Source organism: Sceloporus undulatus, chromosome 2 (genome assembly GCF_019175285.1).
Source record: "Sceloporus undulatus isolate JIND9_A2432 ecotype Alabama chromosome 2, SceUnd_v1.1, whole genome shotgun sequence".
In the NCBI taxonomy this organism is placed as follows: Eukaryota; Metazoa; Chordata; class Lepidosauria; order Squamata; family Phrynosomatidae; genus Sceloporus; species Sceloporus undulatus.
Genome location: NC_056523.1, coordinates 187,774,787 through 187,794,910, shown reverse-complemented (window position 1 = coordinate 187,794,910; position 20,124 = coordinate 187,774,787). Strand labels below are relative to the sequence as shown.

Genomic DNA, 20,124 nt, shown 5'->3' with positions numbered 1-20,124 from the left:
ATTTTGTCCTTTGTTTCACACTGCAAAGTATGTGGAGTCTGCTCAGGTTATATGACTAACTGGACCTAAGGCTGGCAGTACTCTGGTTTTTTTTCCATAAATGTGAGGCAGCTTAGAAATCAAGGCTATTAACTAGTTACCAGAGCACACATTAATTCTATTGGAAACAGGCATTGGTTGCCATCTCATGACTACCATATTTGTGACTTCAAAACTAGTTCTCCCCTAGAGGTTGAAGGGCAGCAATTTGAATGGTGGGTCACAGCAACCTTTGAAGTCATCCCAAGAAGAAAGTGGAGATAAGGTGACAGGACAAGTGAGGAATGAGGTTCAGATCAAAGGACAGATCAACTAGATAGTGTGTATTTGTTTAACTTGTCTTCCCCCTCTCCAAATACATAAAGTCCTGTATGCAAGGACATGGATTTTCTGAATGACTGCTATCAGTACTCACCTTCAATCGCAGAAACCTTAAACACCTATGATTCCCTTTTTGAAACAAGATGGCAGTACACAAGACATCGGGGATCTTAAAAAGGCGAAGATAATGAACAAGGCATCAGTTGGCCAAAGGGATTCTCCCTTCCCATTCTTCTCAATGCCGTTTTTAACAAGTCCCACTGGTACATCCCTTACCAATTTCCCTTTGCAAGTCCTTGAGGTACAGCCAAAGGAACAGTTGCCAGCAATACTGAGTGTGCATATCCTTCCATTTCATGCATCTCAAGTCCATTCTACTAGATCAAAACAAGCCATATTTACATGGTTTATTCTGCTGGTACCAACCTTGTGGAATTTAATACTTCTGGTCAAGGAATCTGACTTGTTGGCAGTAAACCAGCACCTTGGTGGCATCTGGATCACTTCTAAGAGGACCTCATGCAGCATTCAGTTCTAAACAGATGATCACCAGCAGCTTTGTTTTCATTCTCTTGGGTGATCTAGGCCCGTTGCACTCTTGCCTTTGGCTATCCAGATGTTTTGGACTTTAACTCTCAGAATACCCAACTAGCAAGGTCAATTAATCTGGGCATTCATGTCCCAAATATCTGGAGGACCAAAGGCTGAGAACCATTGGTCTAGGGAATTTAAAAAAGCATGGAGTTCATGTGGAAGCAACAAGAGACTACACTACTGAAATCCAGCTACGAGCAGAATAGTTTTTCAGAAATTAGAAAACACCACCAACCTATCTGGTTAAAAAATGGGCGTGGAGGTTTTGTATGCCTGGATCCAAGTGCAACTCCTGCCCCAACACACAATTGTTCTACTTTCTCCTTATGTCAAGGGGAACCAATCACCCATCTCACAGGTGAAAAGGGAGGAACATAGTGAAAAAAGTGAGAGCAGAGATCAACTCTCCCATACTTTTATTTTTCAGGCACGAAATTTCACTTTTTCATCCAGTTGTCCATGGAGTCTCTGGATCCAATTTACCTAAAGCAGCAGTCTATCTCCCTTCCCCCTTTTAAAGTTGCCTCTTTGGAGCCTCAGAAAGCAGTAAAAGGAGGCAGGAGCTCCAAAAAATCCCACTCACCCCATGGATTTTGGACTCAGGGTGAAGACGGAGGAGTGGCTGAGCATGTTCTGCCATAACAAGGAAGTGGCAGGCAGAAACATGTGTTCAGAGCCAGGCTTAGAGAGCAACTATTGCCACTGTATGTGGGTTATAACTACAGTAGTAGTGAGGAAGACAAGCACCTTGGGCAGGTAAAGTTGCTAGAGATCCTTCCTTTCTAGGGCTCATTGACCTTTAGTCCAGGAGCCAGTAAGATACATGGCCCAGTGTCAACTTGCCCTAACCTTTGGATTCTAGGCCTAGTTTCACCTCAAGAGAGCCTGGCCTCTTCCCCACTGCTGCTCCAGCAGCTTCCGTCTTTTGACTTTCTGAGTTCATTTGGTGACCAACACCACTTCAACAGTCCACTATGGAGACCAGGCCCATTCCTGGGGAAGCTGGGACACTGAATGGCGAGTGGTGCCCCTCCCCTGCTGCTAGGCACAGGGAGAATCAAAGAGGCAGCAGCAGGAGAGACAAAGAAAGGCCAAGAAGCAGAGCAGCAGCAGCACCAAAGGGACCACAGTGCTGGACAAACCCTTGGATCCATGGTAGTTGTGGTCCCCGCTAAGGCGGTCGAGCCACATGTGAACATATGGGAAATTACACTGAAGTGGGAAGCAAAAAGAAGAGGCATATAACTGCAGGGAGAGAGAAGAGGCAGTTGTTCAGGTGGTTCCACACAAGGCAGAATTATTCTTCAAAGGTGAGGGTGGAGTGGTTCAAATGGCTGCAGACTGAGGGTCCCTCTCCACTGAAAGGGCAGGAAGCAATAGCCCACACTGTCAACCCTTCTCTTGCTGCCTGAAATCCTACATTCCATCCCCTAACACCATCTGGGGGAGGAGGAAAGCTGGCAGACCCTACGGTTGCCAGCAACTTCAGCCAGAAGCAGCTATGCCTCATGCCACTCAATTCACCATCGGTCCACCTCCCCTTGTCCTCCATAAGCAAATTATAACATCTTCCCCTCCCCATTGACACAAATATCCCAAAGTGGGGAGGGCTCACTTAGGACCAGATCAATTAATCCTTTTTAATAATGAAAGAATGGCTGATGAAGGGGGAAGCCCAGCATGCCCCAGTTTGTGCGTGTTCCAGCTCCTTTTCGAGGAGGTCCTGTCCCTCTCTTGCTGTCTCCCCCAACAAACCAGGGGGAGTGGGGGGATCGGATGCAGAGAGCCAAAAGTGGAGGAGCAAAAGGGGCAGCCCAAGGAGCGTTGATCAGCAGCAGCAGAGGAGAAGGAGGAGGGAGGGAGGGGTCCCAGGTATTGTCATCATCCTTCCGACCAAAAACATGCACCTAAGGGGTGTCAGGCGAACATAGGAGCCGCCAGCGAGTTATCAACTCTTGTCGGAGCCACTGTCTCTGTGCAGGGTGCTCTTCTTCATGCTTTCCAAGTACTCCTGTTGTGACACGGCCAGCACGGAAGCCAAGATCTCATCATCATCCCAGTCGCTCAAGCCTGCCAAAGGAGGAGTGGAAATGGTTACGGGTGGAACCATGAAGCAGGAATGAGGGAAAGAGGGCCTTCCACAAGTTGTGGGATTGCACCTCCCATCAACACAGATAATGGTGATGAATGATGGGACCCGGAGTCCAATCATCGTGGGAAGGCACAGGTCATCCCACCCTCAGCCTATCATGTCAGCCATTCTCTTGGTCCCTCCCATCTGTGTTCCCCAGCGCCCCATCACGCCCAGTCTATCCCACTAGTTCCATTCCATGTCCTGCCCAGGCTGCACAACCACAGAGCCCTATGCTCAAAGCAATACTGCTCCTTTCATGTCAGCTATCTCAACATCCGTACAAAGACCTCACATGTTAAGTCAAATTTTCACTCAGATGAAGACAGACTAAATCCCAAGCTCCAAATTTTGCAGTTTGAGGATTCTGGAGCACAACCTGGTTTAATAAAAAGTTCCCCTCCCTTCCCACTTTTTTTTTTTTTTGGGAACCTGGAAGTATTTCCTAGGGAATTAAAAGTCTTAATTTTATATAATTTAAGACACAAATATAGAAGCAAGTCTAGGTTTTAAGGCACTATGATGCATGATTCCTTCTCATAATTATTCCTTTTTTCTTCTGAACTGCCCATTAGGCAATGTATTTCATACTATAAGAGGCTATCATTCAGCTTCCCGCCAAAACTATACCCTCCAGTTGTTTTGGATTATTATTATTATTATTATTATTATTAACCTTTATTTATAAAGCGCTGTAAGTTTACACAGCGCTGTACATAAATTTTTTAGTCAGACGGTTCCCTGCCCTCAGGCTTACAATCTAAAAGACACGACACAAAAGGAGAAGGGATTAAATCCACAATAATTCCTAATCATCAGCTAGTTGAGGCTGATGGGAGCTGGGATATAATATCTGGAGGGCACTATGTTGTAGAAAACTGTTGTAAGTGACTTCCACATGAGAAAGTCAACCTATTTCTATGAATTCATGCAAAGGTCAGAGAGAGATTGCTCTGGAAATTTGCAAGACAGCAATCATGTCATGATACATGGAGTATGTTACTGTGGAATCTGTTTATTTGTCCAGATTCTTGTAAAGTACATCTTAAAATTTTAAGAAGTTTCAAGTTGAAATTGTGTTGAGGCCCATTTGAACCCAGCTACTGGATTTAAGATCCTGTAATAGAAAAAATCTGAGAGCTTATATAACATGGCAATCCCCGCACCCTCTTGAAGATGGGATACCATTTTTAAGAGGAGTTCTCCATTTTGTCTTGGCTGCCTGGCAGGAGGGAGGTCACTCACCAAACGCTGTGGGGGACATCTGTTGCATTATTGCCCGGCATTCCAGGGCTGGATACAATGACACTAAGGGAGGGGTTGCTCGGCCACCACCTGCAGAAAGCTGGCTGCTTGTACCTGTGGAGGGGTGGAAAAACAGGGTGGAACATTTAGCTATGTCAGAATACATGCAGGTTAATTCACATTCCATTCACCACCAGAGGCCACCTACAGGCTTATAATTTGATTGCCCCCCCCCCCATTTCTCAGGAGATCTATATCCCCTTCAGGCACAAGTGTTTTGTTTTTTTAAAGAAGCAACTTGACAACATACAATATGTATGTATGTCCCTTTAATTTGCCTGTTTAATTTGCCCGTTGACTTATGGCAACCCCATGATTTTCATAGGGTTTTCTTAGGCACTAAGAGCTGTATTTATTTATTTCAAGAATCTATATCCAGTCTTTCTCCCACAATGGGAGATGATCATGCTTGGCATAGCAGAAACCCTTCCCTGGTAAGGAAACCTGGTGCTCCCTGCTCTGGCCCACATGGCACTCACCAGGAGTACATGGTGAGGGGAATTTGGCAAGTGCAAGAGCTGCTGTGCTTCAAGGTAGTTTTCCCAGTTCCCCTCTGAAATATAGCCCACAGCACCTGATATTTGTTCGTGGCCAGATGGGATCTGGTGCCTTAAGGATATTTAGGCTACTCTGACAGCAGCTAAGGCAAATAAAATAATTTCAAAATATTGATTCCTGAGAATGGATGTGATACCTATAGGAAGATTCAGATTCCTCTTTGTTGCAATGAGATTATTAATCCAGCACTACAAGTAAGCATTGTGGTTCTGGCTGCCCTGTTGCCCTGTTCCCTCTATGTTCTGCAAGGAACATATCACAAGCTTCCTCCACATACTAGAAGTTGGCAGCTGGGACGGGGGAATGTGTAGCTATTCAGATGTTGTCGGACTGCAACTCCTTTCAGACCCAGCGCTATCTGAAAGACCACACATTCCTCACCCTTTCTTTAAGGTTTTCCAAGCGGTAAAATCTGAGGATGTGCTAAAACTGCCTTCTCCAGAGAAGTCTGCTTGGGGGGAAAATCCCCTTCTGCTTTTAGCTTTCCTCTGGAATTTTTGGTTCTTTTGCACAAGCTTGTTCTAGGGTTTGAACAGCCAATCTTATAGGATTTGTTTACAGTTTTGAGGACAAGTATACTTTACAGCTAGATCTCTTAAGCTTTACTTCCAGCTTCTGATTATATAGGGTTATTATATATTGTTACTTTATCCTTTAAAAAAAACCCTCTGAAGTTCTGATTTTAAGTTTTGTTTTGTTTATACATACACACCCAAGGTGAACTGTTTCAGGCATCACAACGCGAAAGGTGGCTCAGACTTCTATAAAGGTAAACAAGACTCAGTTTCCTGCTCTGTCTCCTCACACTCCATGGCAGACACTATCTTGTACTCCCTTGCCTGTAGTTCTTCAACAACCCTTGAAAATGACTGGAAGGATGCAGTCCTGAAGAGATAGGCTACAACACTGCATTGTGGTAATGACAACTATAGCTTGTCCATTTTCCTTTCTCATACTAAAAAAGAGGGTACAGCCTTCTTTGGGGGTAGCTTTATTCCTGTAGCACAGGCATTGTGGCTCCTGCATGCAACTCAGACAGGGCACCTGTTTCTTGGACATGTAAACTGCATGTTTCCTGTCAACATGGGCCACTAGAATGGGCATAGATACTATCCATGGGTTTGCAAGTTGGGAAAGGATATGGAGTGGTTTCAGTTTGCCAACCCATATCCTAGTTCTGTCTGTGTGGTACAGTGTCCCTGAGTCCCCTGGCATAGCACAAACCCTTCCCTGGTAAGGACGCTTGGTGCTCCCTGTTCTGGCCCACATGGCACTCACCAGGAGCACATGGTGAGGGGGGTTTGGTAAGTGCAAGAGCTGCTGTGCTTCCAGGAGAAGGCGGTTTGGCAGCATTCAGCTCATTGTGCAGGTCAGGATGCTCTGGGGAAGACGCTGAGCTGCGCTGACGTGGAGAGCGGCCACTCCATTCTTCCAAACCACTGGCTGCGGCTGCTGTGGCAGAGCTACAGGTAGCGCTGGCTTTGCGAGGCTGTGAAGAGAAGAAAGGCGGAATGCTATTCAGAGCTCCAGGGGGACTTGTTCACCTTCCCTGAATCAGTGAGAGTCCTAGTGGAGATGAGACCCATAACCTCTACTGATCCCCAAGATACTACCCTCATTCCCCTTGTGTCTGAGAAAGCTAGCCAAACCTGTCTGGCCTGCTTTTCCTGGTCGCGTAGCCACTGCAAATAGGACTCCCTGGCAACCTGTTCTTCAATGGCCTCATTGGTCGCTTCCCAGTCCGTTGCCCGCTTCTTATCTTCCAACATCTGCTGCTCGATCCACGATTCTTCTGATGTCTTGATTGCGTTCTTCATCAAGGATTGTTCTGCATACTACAAGGAACAGGGGAAGTTCAGCATATGGAAGGCCTAGGCCTACCTCTCAACTCACTAACCAAGGCTCCTTTTTAAAAAACCCAGCCCCACTTTTCAAAATGAGGGGAAAGGGGGCTGCCAGTCATGAGTACAATGTAATGCTAATGTATAAGTTGGAGGAAAAAGAGCAATGCCTGCCCTCTGGTTATCTAGGCAGTCCATGTATTCTCTTCCTCTTTTTTAGAGAGTACAAGGCACAAGATTCATCTGCTGTAAATGTTGCTGCAGCAGCATTGAGCAAATGGAAGCTGTGCCAGATTCAGAGGAGGAAAGCAGCAATTAGGAAAGCTGCTGGTTTCCTAGCTGTTGGATCTGCATCACCTGCCTCTTCAAAGTTGTCTTGGAGGTGATTAAGGGAGAGCAACCTGGAGCTGCTATTTGTTCCGTCTCCTCTGCTCTCCTAGAGAAGTCAAAAGGCCATACCTGAAGTGAGACGGCAGCAACAATGTGACTGATGGATAGTCGTTCAGCACTCTGGATAGATTCTCCCATCTCACCAATACAGGGGTTGGGCAAAATCATTCTTCTATATGATTTTAGCAGAACCTAACCTTAACACCTATCAGCCCTAGCCAGTACTGGGGGATGCAGTTCAAAAACTACATGAAGAAACACAATGGCCCCCTCCTGATCTAACAGGCATGCTGGTCCAGTCCTAGACCATTCCCGAATTCAAGACAATACTTGAGGGAAAGCAATCTTTCTAAAGAATTGTGAGATGGAAATATTTTATTTAAAAAAAATATCTCCACCCAGGGTTAAATACAGTACTAGCAAATGCATACCACGCTGCATCTCTGTCTGTACCTCTTATCAAGTTTCATTTCTCCCTGACCCTCTTTTTTACATCAAAACTCTCCTTGTCATCTCTCAGCCCTCTCAACTCCCCAAATAACCTCCATCCAGTTGACTGTGGCTTTAATGTGTCATACTGTGTAAATTTTATTTCGCGAGGGCAGTGGCAAGATGCCAAGGTGGGGAGCAATACTGACACACACACCCTAGTCACTTGCTCAGGCTAAAAACATATCCTGTTCTGGTCCCCACAACTTGCACAAGAAAGGCTCACCCCTGGCTTGAAGGAGGGTAGTCCCAGCCCTACTCCAATTGTAGCTTTGTTGGGGTTCACCACAGAGTTGTAATGTATGTTGCGGTGATAGCTCACTCGGATGGGTTCATCCTCGTTCTGATGGATGCCGTGGAAAGTGTTGATGGGCTCTGGAAGAAATAGAGAAGGCAGCTCAGAGAAACATCAGGCACAGGCACCCTATCCAAGCACTGTTGACACAATCAGCCACTGTTGGTAAAAGCAGATGAGAGCCTGGCATCTCCAGCTCAGGGCAGCCACTAGGGGTTAGAGGACAGGACCCGAAACTGGGGTTTGTGCATACCTGTGCCATACTGGTAAACCTCCACAGGTCGATTGTACATCTCTGCCATAGCCTGCATCTCAATGTGGTTGCCATGGCAGTTGTTTTTCCGCTTCCGGTTGATGTAGGTGGTGAAATCTTCTGTTACGTAATTGGAAAAGTAATCGGCATTCTTCATCTGCAACATGGAAGGACCTCAAGATCAGATGGAGAAAGGCTCCAACATGGAACAAAAGAAGCAAGAGGGAAGAGCTGCTCAGAAAACAAAAGAAGTGGCTCCTCTTTAGCTAGGGCAATGTGATATGTCTCCTTTGGGGCTACATGATCCCAAATGGCTAGGACTAGCCAAACTGCTTTCAGAGCAGCACTTCAACTGCTCCTTCAGCTGCAATTTTAAAGAGAGATTGTTTAATGTGAATATTTTCCCTGGACTCTTCTAAATCCTTTTTCCCAGCCTGATAGTTGACAAGACAGGAAGCTACGGTGTCTGTAGCACACATTTCTTGTTGTTGTGTATCTTCAAGTAATTTCTGACTTATGGAGACCCTATCATGGGGTTTCCTTGACAAGATTTGTTCAGAGGAGGTTTGCCACTGCTTTCTTCTGAGGCTGAGAGCATGTGACTTGGCTAAGGTCACCCAGTGGGTTTCATGGCTGACTTGGGAATTGAACCTGGTCTCCAGAGTCGTAGTCCAACACTCAAACCACTATGCCACATTGGCATACATTGCTGGGCTCCAAATGGATGGGAGCCAGGCAGGATGACTTTTAGGCAGGAAGGAGGTGCTTACTGCTCAAAGGGGATCTCTGAAGAAGAAGCCCCAGCTCTTCACTGATTGCCAGTGTTCACAGATCATGAAATCTCTGACAAGTACAGTACAGTTTTGGATGTCAGATTTAGAAGCCATGATAGAAGCCTGGCTTTGTTGAGACACCCCTCCTCTTGCACTCACCAGATAATCCATACAGTGCTTCCGGACCACTTCATGCATGTCTTGGTCACCATATACCTGGTCAGCTGCAACAAGAAAATGGGATAATATCACTGACCCCACATAATGACTACTTTTCTCAGATTTTTCCTGTTTCCCTACATCTAGTTTGGACCTACAAGTGACCCATTCTAGCAAATTACATTAGAGGGAAGTGAGTGGCAGGGCCATTTTATTAGCTTCGCTGAAATCCAATTGTCATCCTCTTTCTGAAGTATTTTTCCTGTGCTTCATTGTAAGAGCTACCATTTTAAGAACTGATGATGGAGTTTGAATCTCCCCTCTTCCTTCACCATTCCTTTCTGCTTTTGTGTTATACTTTTCAGATCACAAGCCAGCAGCCAAGGAATATTTTATTTTTATTAATCCCGTGTAGGAGTCATATGGAAGTCCTCCTAGTAGAAGAGTAGGGTGAAAACTTTTAAACAAATAAAGTATAATTACCATTAGAGACACACCGGAATCTAAAACCAGATCAGGGCTCAATTTCTGATAAGTTGATTGTCCCCAAAACACCCTATTCTTACCTGAACAACACTAGGCTGGAAATTCCCTATGATCTCTATGAACCTCCACAGGAAGTTCCTCTTCCATACACATTGTGCTTCAGATTCTTCCCAGCACAATACAACAAAATCAAGTGGACACAATTCCAAAGATGGCACACAATAGCCTTCCCAAATTTGACAGGTGTATCTGACTGCAGTAGCCATTACCCACAGCTAGCATAGCATGATGGGTATTTTAGTCAAACACATCTAGTGTGTGTCATATCAGGCTGTGGCAAGACTGAGCAAGAAGCCTCTTCCATCAGTGCCTCAAATACTTGGAAGTGAGTACCACTGTCTCCACCTGTCAACTAGGGGAATGGGACTGATAATGTATTGGGGTTTAGGAAGGACATTTTTTATGTGGGAGAAACTGGCTAACAGTGGCCATATGCTTACAAGTATTCACTTTTACCCTGTAAGCCCTGTTTGCCTGAAGTGCAGTCATTACCTGAACTATAAGGACCAGATCTCTGGCCACACAAGCCATTTAATAATAATAATAAAAAAAGCTTGAGATTCATTTATTCAAAGAGCTAAGTTTCAGATGGAAATGCTACAAACTAATTAGAAAATCAAGATTTTTCCAGAGTTTTCCTTGGACTTTTGGTGTGTATTTGCTACCATTTGTAACACCCCTGCTCCCATTGCTGCTTTCTGCTCACAGTACACAAGCTGGCCAATAAAGCCATTTGTTGAGTAATCTAACAATTAAAACATGTAACCCTAATTCCATTATGTGTCAGCTCAGCCACAACAAGGCAGCAAGCGAAACTGATCAGAACCCGCACTGAAACTGACAGATGTGCTGAAAAGAAAGATCTGGCAGACTTCTCACAAATAAAAGGCATTGCAGATGTGCAACTATTTCCAGGGGCAAGGCACAAAAAAGCAACCTGATGCCAGCTTTGGGAAAGTCACAGAATGGCAGACCAGAATCAAATACTGCTGGAAATCTGGTTACCTGGTAGGCAAGCTGGCACAAGAACGGACACAGACTACCAATGAAGAGCAACAGAGAAAAATTCCTGACTCTTTTGATCCATGCACATGTTTTGTACTTCAAAACCCTGTCATAACGAACTCAATGGGATCATAAATTAATATACCTGAAGTTTTACCAAGTTCACATTCCCTGAAATGAGACCCAAGCATCTGTTTGAAATAAGATATAAACCAGATATGGGTAAATTCTGCAGGTCTGGGGGCCATTCTCTCCACGAGAACTCCTGTGTGCTACACTGCCCACAAAAATCATAACTGCACAAAATTTCATTTCTAGTTTCCTAAAAATCTTAGTTTCCTTCAAAAGAAGTCATGGAGGAGGGTCTTGTTTTAATGAAAAAATGTTGTTGTGTATCTTCAAGCCATTTCCAATTTATAGCATCCTTAAGGGATTCTCCTGGCAAGATTTGTTCAAGGGGGGGGGTCTGCCTTTGCCTTCCTCTGAGGGGGAGAGTGCACAACTTGCCAAAGGTCACCCAGGGGTTTTCCATGGCTGAGCCGTGCAACTGTCCAACAACTATACCATGCACTGGAATAAACAAATTGAAGTATGTCAAATTTTGCTTGAGCTAGTTCAAGTGTATCTATGATGCAGGGACAGCCAAATCAGAAGGGTAAAAAAGAGGAAACCAAGCCATCCAATGGGTGTATGATGGCAAATATTGACATGGGACCCAACGCCTGCCTGGAAAAATATTCCACACATGACACCCAAAGCAGTTTCAGCAGTGTTCTAATTATCCAAGTGGGATAGCAACATACTCAGGAGCACAGTGAACAAAGCAGTTCAAATTATTCCACTGAGACACATGTGTCATTGAATTGTACTTCAACGTACATCAATGTACATCAATGTACATCAGTACTTCTTGGATTTTCTGATTCAGGGACTGACAATTATTTTTGTAATGTGTCACATGTTTGTGCCATATTTGTGACCATTGGCTACAGCCGTTTCTGTTTTTTTGGAAACTTGCTGTAGACTGGCAACCAATGGCTCAGGGATCAGCACTAATCCACAGACCACAACTCTGAGTAGTATTGACCTACATTTCCCCAAGCACCTGCAACAACACTGTCCCAAGTTCAGTCTACAGCGACACTGGGGAATGGAGTGAAGGGAAGAAAGGAAGCTATCCTGGCATGCTAGTCAGCAGTTCTCATCATGGGACTACATTTTGGGCAGTGGCACTAATTCCATGATGTAAAGCCAATGGTGGAATGAGCCCCAGGGCGGAGTATAACCTCCTTGAAAGGGAGGGAAACAGTGAGTGTGCATGGGAGAGATGCCAAGAGGCAGAGAGGCCTGTGACAGTCACATAAAACCTCCAAACTAGTTCCAGCAGAGAGAGTGTGAGGGGAGCATTAGTGAGGCAATGGGCATCAAGGAGGAGGAAGAGCCACAGCTTACAACTGTGGGAGTTCTACAGCTGTTACAGAAGCCCTGTGTATCAGAACAGCATGAGCTTAGAAAAGTTCTTTTTCTAGTCAATTCCCTGAACCGCCAGCTAGCATGGAAGCAAGTGTTTCTGTCCAAAAAGGAACTTTCCTGAGCAGTGGAAGTGAAGGATCTAGAGGAAGTTGGGGCACTTGTCCCTTTCTTCCTCCTGTTTGGCTATGAGAGGTGTCATTCTCAAGCTCTGCTTGAAGGCGCCAGAACAGTTTGCATTGCCTCTCTTGCAAGCCCATTTTTAAAGACTCCTGAGAACCACGTGCAGACTGTAGAAAGTTCAAAGTGAGGAGATGCATCAGGATTTAAAATGTTTCAAAGCAAAGGCATGTGGCAAAGCGGGATAACAATATGCACTACATCGTTATGCAGTACATACTACTCCATTATGGCTACAGACCAGTGCTGGTACACATGCGAACAGCTGCTGGTCCCTGGAGAGTTTCCAGGAGAGAAACAATTGTAGCCTGGCACACTGGAAAAACAATAACTGCTGGTCCTTCACATCACATAGCTTAAGAAACACTGTACTACATTACCCTGACACTGTGGTCTAGACATTGCACAAAGACAATTGTCCTTCCTGACCCCCAATACACAAAGTAAACAGCTGTTGCCAAACCCAGGAAGATCATACTTAGTTTCCCCTTCCATGCCAAATTATCAAATACTTTATATACCCATATATAAGTCTAGCAATTTAGGTCAAAAAATTGATGCAAAAAACCTGAGTTGGCTTATCCACGGGTCTTAACTCTTGTATCTTAACTCTTATTTAAAAGAAAGAACTATCCCCTGTTGAAAGGCAAGAGTATAATCTATCCTTGAAGCACCAATTCCCTCTACTCTTATCCATCCAACCTTAAGAATGAGCACAAAGAACTATGTCTGTTGGAATTTTGTAAGTTCTTTGACATTGTTTTGCTTTGCTTCATCTTTTAGATCCTTTGCTACAGGCCCCTAAATTTTACCCTTGAGTTATCCATGGGTCATATCAAAATCCATAATTTCGCCCCCAAAACCTGCCCTCGACTTATACACGAGGTCGACTTATAGTCGAGTTTATACGGTAGTTCAGTCAGGTAATGGCATAACAAAATACTATTGCTTTACTCTCTTCCTTGGATTCCCAAAACACCTAAAAAAATGGGAAGCGGACACATTTGGGCAGATGGCCACCTGCAATTAGGAGATGGTATCTTCCTGCCGGCACCTTTGGTACACACATTTCCATTCAGCTACAATCTCTACAGGGACTGGAGCTACTAGATTTTATTTGAGTGCTATTTTAATATTTAATGTTTTATGATTGTTGTTTTGAATTAGGCTGTTTTTAATCTATGTTTTAGTTGTTAGTAGTGTTTATTTTAAACTTTTGTATTCAATGTTCTAACCTTGTATTTTTTTAATATATTGTAACCCACTTTGAATCCCACTGTGGGAGAAAGGCGGGATATAAATCTTGGAAATAAATAAATAAATAAATAAATGTTTCCCCAGGGAACAGATTCTGAAATAGCATCCTGCAGTAACCACTGCATGGACAGGTGAGCAAGAAAAAGAAAAGAAGTCATTTTATACTGTTTTTAGCCAGCTATTTTAATTGTTTTTCATTTTTTCTTATAAACACTTTTAATCAATTTTGTCTGCGAGATGCCTTGAGTTCCTTTTTGGGAGAAAGGCGGTACAGAAATGAAATTAAATAAAATGAATGAATACATGTTTTTTTTAAAAAAGAGTGGCACAGAGGGAGAGAAAGAAGCAAGGGGATCCCAAGGGTCATAAAACAAATAGAGTGGTTGTTTTCTGAAGAGCACCATGCCAGTCATGGGAACTTCCTAAAACAATGGAGGGAGTAGGGGTGGAGAGGTATGAATTATCAGACCCCCTTCCCTATTAACAGTGGATCTTTGTCCATGATATCCCTCTTGCACCCCAAAGTAGCAGCAGCAAAGTGAGGCAGCGGGACCAACATGGCTCAACAGCTTTTTTGGCGGGCTGCGTGTTGCATCACGGGAATAGGTGAGTCATCTCTAACCCCCATGTAAACAAGGATGTGGTTTCTAGTGAGGGGAAGTAGAGACGGCAGTTCCAGCAAGTCACATGAGGCCTGGGCTTTTCTCCGAAACTTGTGTGTTGTGGTCACCAGTCCAACCCCGGTTTATGTTGAAGATCCATGCGCGTGCACACAAATACAAGCATACACACGCGTATACACACACAGAAATCACACACATGGAAACCATAGCAAACCCCCTCGACATATGTATGTGGGCTGTGGATTAACTCTACGTTATGGAGGAGAGGTTACAGGTAGAGTCAAGAGCTACAATCCTCAGACTGTATTCCAGGCCAATTAACAATCCGTAGAACAAAAGTAGATCAACACAGAGAGCTAAAAAGTAGCCCCGATTCATGTCATTTTGCAGCTCTTATGACTTCTAAGAATACAAATGTAGGTTCTTCAAGCTCTGTCATAAGCCTGTGTGTTTGACAGCATTTTGGAATATACATAAGTTAGGCACAATGGGAACACTTTACCAAGCAAAGTTTGGGACCTGCCACATTTGGCAACACAGCACAATAACCGAGGGCAACTAGGACAGCCCTCTAATCTAGGGTATTTTTTAAAACCCAGCTAAACACGTTCCAGGAAAACCCACCACGAGTGTCCTTGAACCTCCAGGGATGACTTTGCTTCGCTTATCTTTCACCTCAAAACTGTTGAAATTCACAGAATTACAGCAGAATAGAATGCCACCAGGCTGATTAATAGCTGGCATGGGACTGTGAAAAATGATCTTTAACCCTTTCTGTTCAAAGTTCAAAACCCTGTGCCTTTTCTGGAGAACTGCAAGGCGCTTGTGGTGCAACCTTCCTCCGGCTTTTATCCTTGCCATGACAAGCCAAATGAGTGCTGCACTAAGACAACAGATCTTGATTAACAAATTAAATATGGCCAGCAACAGGCTTTTCTGCATCACAATGTGGGTATTTGCTCTCAGGCTAATTAGTCAGTTGCCATTTAGCTGCCACTGGCTGACCAGCAATGTCAAAATGAGCCCAACAAGCCTGGAAACCTGGGGTCCATTAATCAGTCAATAGTCACGCCAAGAGGTTTTGAACACTGGGTCATTTTGGCAGAGCTGGTCTTCTGAAACAGTCCCCTTCCACACCAGAGGAATGTTACAACACTCTCCCTATTTCTGATGTGTAGAGATAAGCACCACTGTCACTTATGTGCTATGAGTTAGCAGAAGGGTAATGGAATATCCTGAAGGGGAAGATTTGACACAGACATCTCTTGTTGCCATCCCCTCTTACAACCTTCTGTTAGAAAAGTAGGAAGTTTTTAACAACCTGAGTTGAACTACATTTGAAGATGGGAAGTACTGTAGTCATAAATGACTGAAACAGAAGGAAAACTATAATACGTAATGAAGAAACCTGCTGGTCAAGCCTCCATTGAAAAATCCATAACAAATGACTTGGGGAAATATTAGAACAAGAAAAGAAGAACTAGACTGGAGTAGTCAATAAAAGAGGAAAACAAAATACAAAGCATGGGTAACTCAAGCACGCAGAATGAGAAGTTTTTGGATTGTCAGCGAAGCTGAAGTAGACTACAGAAGCTAATTAAAAAGGGAAAGCAAGAGTAAAAGGAAAGGTGGTGTATTAAGAAGGGTGGCAGCAACTATATGTAAGCCAGTATGGTATAGTGGTTTGAGTGACACGATAGGACTCTGGGAAAACAGGGTTCAAATACCCACTCAGACACGTAAACCCAGTGGGTTATCTTGGGCAAATTTTCTCTCAGCTTTAGAGGAAGGAATGGAAACCCCCTGGCTGAATAAATCCATTTTATTTTATGTCATGTATTTACACCACATCTTTCTTCCAACACCAGATCTTGCCATGAAAACGCTAGGACAGAATCACCATAAGCCAGAATCAGCTTCAAAGAACAACAAAAGATGAAGTCAAAGAGACTTCAGTGAGACAAATCTAGGGCACAAGACTGAATCAACAGACTGCCATTATATATTTCCTTTAGAAATCACCAGAAAGCAATTTATGAGCCAAGATGTACAATTCGTGCTGCAAATCTGTCATTTGGAATCCTCAGTCTACCCAAGGCTCAGACACAAACTACCCAGGTTAGAGGGTAGTTCAACCTCTATATACATTCAAGAAACTACACTGTTTTTAGAGACTGTTTTCCAAAGGGGCTATTTGGTTGCAGCAAACTCAACATGGAGCCTCTTTGTCAGAGTTCTGGTGCCAGAACTGAACTCCATAGCACTAAGCCATGCCAGTTAAAGCACTATCAAACTACATTATTTTTGCAGTGTAGATTAACTCCAAGTCTGGGATAAATGACTTGATGATCACACTGTATTTAGCTTTCACATGTTGCATCAGTGGAGGATATACAATGCAGATGGTATTATCAAGAAAAGAACAATACAACAGCTGAGGCTCCATAGGTCTTGATTAAACCACCTGTTCATACCAACACAGTTTTCTTCATCTCAACTGGCTCTCCTTCCTCCAATCATCATCACTTCTTCTGGTAAGCCATCTCTCAGGCCCAATGTCTTTAACAATATAGCAAATTCCTGGGGAGGGATGCAACATAAAAGAAATAAATTCATTTCTGATTTTTTAAAATATTAAATTCCCAGATGATTGCGTTTGTTGTTGTAAACTGCTGTCAAGCCAACTTCGACCTATGGCGACCCTGTGAATGAGAGACCTCCATGTCACCTTATCTTCAAAAATCCTGCTCAGGTCTTGCAGATTCAGGGCAGCCATGGCTTCTTTGACTGAGTCTATCCATCTGCTATGCAGCTTTCCTCTTTTCCTACTGCCTTCTACCTTTCCAAGCATTATTGTCTTTTCTAATGAGTACTGTTTTCTCATGATGTACTGTATTCAAAGTATGACAGTCTCAGTTTAGTCATTTTGGTTTACAGGGAGAGTTTAGGCTTGATTTACTCTAGGACCCAATTATTTGACTTTTTTAGCAATACACAGTATCCACAGATCTCTTCTCCAGCAACAAATCTCAAATAAATTGATTTTCTTTCTTTCTATCAGCTTTCTTCACTGTCCAACTTTCACAATCATACATAGAAATGAGAAATACGACAGCATGAACAATCCTAATTTCAGTATTCAATACCTTAAATATTTGGTATCTTTACACTACACCAGTCTAGTTTCTTCACAGCTGCCATACTCTTCTTATGATTGTTGGCCTTGCAAAATTCATTCCATCTGTCTTCTGCTTCATTTCCTGATCTTAGGTCAAATTTCCCTACAATCTTTGATTCTGCTCTGCTTCCTATTTTTGCAGTCCAATTACCTGTGATTAACAAGAAGTCTTGTTTTGGTGTGTGATCATATCCTTCTGGACTCCAGCCTAAAATCTTTCAATTTTTTCTTCTTAAAATAAACTTGGATTAAGGTTATATATTGATGCATTTTTCCTGAAGTCTTATTGACACGATTTGGTACAGTTGCCCCACTGTTCTTGTGGACTTGAGATCTGCGGTCTTGAATATTCACGGAGGGACAACCTCTGTTAATTTCAATGGGGCGTCCCCCCGGGCAGCGCATGCCGTGAGCATGCTTGTGGTCACGCACCCCATTCAAAGTCTCCGTTTTCGCGGTGGTTGGGGGTCCAGAACGGATCCCCGCAAAAACGGAGGGCCGACTGTATATCCTTTGACTGTTTTTGCTACCTTTCTCCTCACCATAAATGCCAGCACAGTTCTTAGTTTCATTTCCTGAGTAAAACACTCTATATTTATCTGACTCAAAATGTTCCATTCCTGTCTACTGTAGTTCACTCACCCCAAGTAATGCAATGTTTGTGTGTCCCATTTCTTGTTTTACTAGCTTTCCATCACTCATGCTTCTCACATTCCATGTTCCTTTGTGTCATGAAGCTTCAGACTTTTCTTTCACCTCTGTGCACATCAACAGATGAATGTCCTTTTAACCTGAGTCCAGTTATGTCATTAGCCACAGCATTACTTGTAGATGTCCTCTGCTATACCCTAGTAACTCACTGCCATCCAACCTGGGAATCTCATCTTCTGGCACTATTTCTTGTTTTATTTTGGAATTTTGCCTTCTTCAAAAAGCCCCTTTCTCACATTCTTTTTAGTGTTTGCACCCATTAGCTGTGCTAGAGCACGTGTGTGGAGTGGACACACCAACCCCATAATAAATCAAACAAGTATTACTCTGCCCTCCATTTGTATTCATGTCAAAACACCAATACCGTTGGGTGTAACTAATGCGACTGGAAAGGGGTGAGAAAATGTGGATAGACCATGCTGACAGTGGCCACAGTAGCAGTTATAGGAATACTGTTTTTAAAAAACCTAAAAATGAACTGGCCTTTTCTCCTAAACTGTTAAGAATCATAATCTAGTGTTAACCACATTTTTCACATAGCAAGCCCGCAACACAACACAGCTACCTTTTCTGTTCATTCTCTTTCATGCTTAACACGCTTACTTGCTCACTGATCATTCAAGTGGTATATTTTGTGAAACTCCCTCAAAAAACAGACTGGTTTAGCAGATTTTTGCCAGTTTGCCACACGTGTTGGTTTTGCAAACTGTGTTCCAGGGAACCCTGAACTTTGCAGCAGCATAATAAGATCAGTAATGCAACATTGGTTATTCAGCATTATCAGCCTTCTGAAATCCTCTGCTGCAGGATGAGTTTGGGGTTCTTCTAAGCACACTCATCAGATTGGTAGAGTACATGGCCTCTGCTGCCGAGGAGGAGGAGCAGTGAAGGCAGGTGGCAATTTCCTGCTTTCCCTTCATTGTCATCCTTAGGCTAAGTCCAATCAGGGCAGGCTTACTGACTAAACTGATGAATCAACATACAGGTAAATCCCATTGATTCAATGGGTCTGCTCTAGCTGGGGCTAATAACAGGATTCAGGCCCTTGCCTTCTCTTCTGCTTTATGTGCAGAGAGAAACTCTGGACCAGGGAGCCTCTTCTATTCAGTAAGTAGTCCCTTGGTGAAAGTTAGCAAGTTAGAAAATAGGAATGTAAAATACTGACTGGATTTGCTTTTGTGTGGGACTAGAAAAACTTTTCAAAAGATTTTCTTAAACAAGGAATAGTCAGAGGTGTTTTTGACAGTTTTTCCCCTCTGAAATATAGCCCACAGCACCTGCTATTCATTGACAATCTCCCATCCAAGTACTAACCAGGGCTCACCCTGCTCAAAATGAGATAGCATCTGGCGCCTTTAGGGTACGCATTTCTATAGATGGTGCAGTAGTGGAAATGTAAGTATTGCTGCATTGCTGCATAAATGAAAATAAGTAATAACACTGGATGGGCTGTTTGTGTCTCCACGATCCCTCTGCCTACCCCACTGTGCTTGGAGTGCTTTCACATGCTTAGCTTTACAAATGGAAAACATAATGCAGAAACAGGTATTTTATGCAAACTGTGTATTGCACAAATTGTGAAAGCCACAATGGAAAACTAATCTTTTTTTATGCTGTTTTGGTCTCAGGCTAAGTGGGAATTGCCTAAAACCCTCAAGGCAGTCTTGTTCCTAAACAACCAGATTCACATAAAATATCAAGATCTTCCCCCCATACCCTAAGGGAATACTCTGAGGTCAGAAAGCTGGGGAAGGCATAGAGCTAGCATGCTTGTCCCACTCTCTCTCCTCATGTATAGTGGGTATATACTCTAAGTGTACCTGTATAAGGGCTACAAGAAGGCCCAGTTGCCACACTGAGTGCCTAGTGTGTATTCTCTCAAACAGCTTTCCCACATTTCTAGTTCCCTCCAGACATATTGTGCAATGATTCCCATCATCCCCCACCAGAATGAACAATACTGGCTGGGATGATGGGTGAATTACCCCTTTCCCCCCATATATAAA

General features: G+C 43.5%; 1 protein-coding gene across 4 annotated transcripts in view; it reads right to left on the bottom strand.

The window, feature by feature from the left end:
* Positions 1-1,355: 1,355 nt before the first annotated feature.
* The window catches only part of OTUD5 (OTU deubiquitinase 5), a 55,461-nt gene continuing 36,692 nt past the window's right edge, over positions 1,356-20,124 (bottom strand). For 3 of the 4 annotated variants that reach the window (XM_042449506.1, XM_042449507.1, XM_042449508.1), the window contains 7 exons: positions 9,149-9,213; positions 8,217-8,373; positions 7,895-8,043; positions 6,598-6,783; positions 6,227-6,437; positions 4,331-4,444; positions 1,356-3,024 (listed from right to left, as the gene is read on the bottom strand). In XM_042449506.1, coding sequence (XP_042305440.1) covers positions 2,903-3,024; positions 4,331-4,444; positions 6,227-6,437; positions 6,598-6,783; positions 7,895-8,043; positions 8,217-8,373; positions 9,149-9,213 — 1,004 coding nt within the window. In that variant the 3' untranslated portion in view covers positions 1,356-2,902. Of the gene's footprint in view, positions 3,025-4,330; positions 4,445-5,660; positions 5,710-6,226; positions 6,438-6,597; positions 6,784-7,894; positions 8,044-8,216; positions 8,374-9,148; positions 9,214-20,124 lie in introns of all 4 variants that reach the window. The other variant, XR_006101942.1, reaches the window with a different exon arrangement.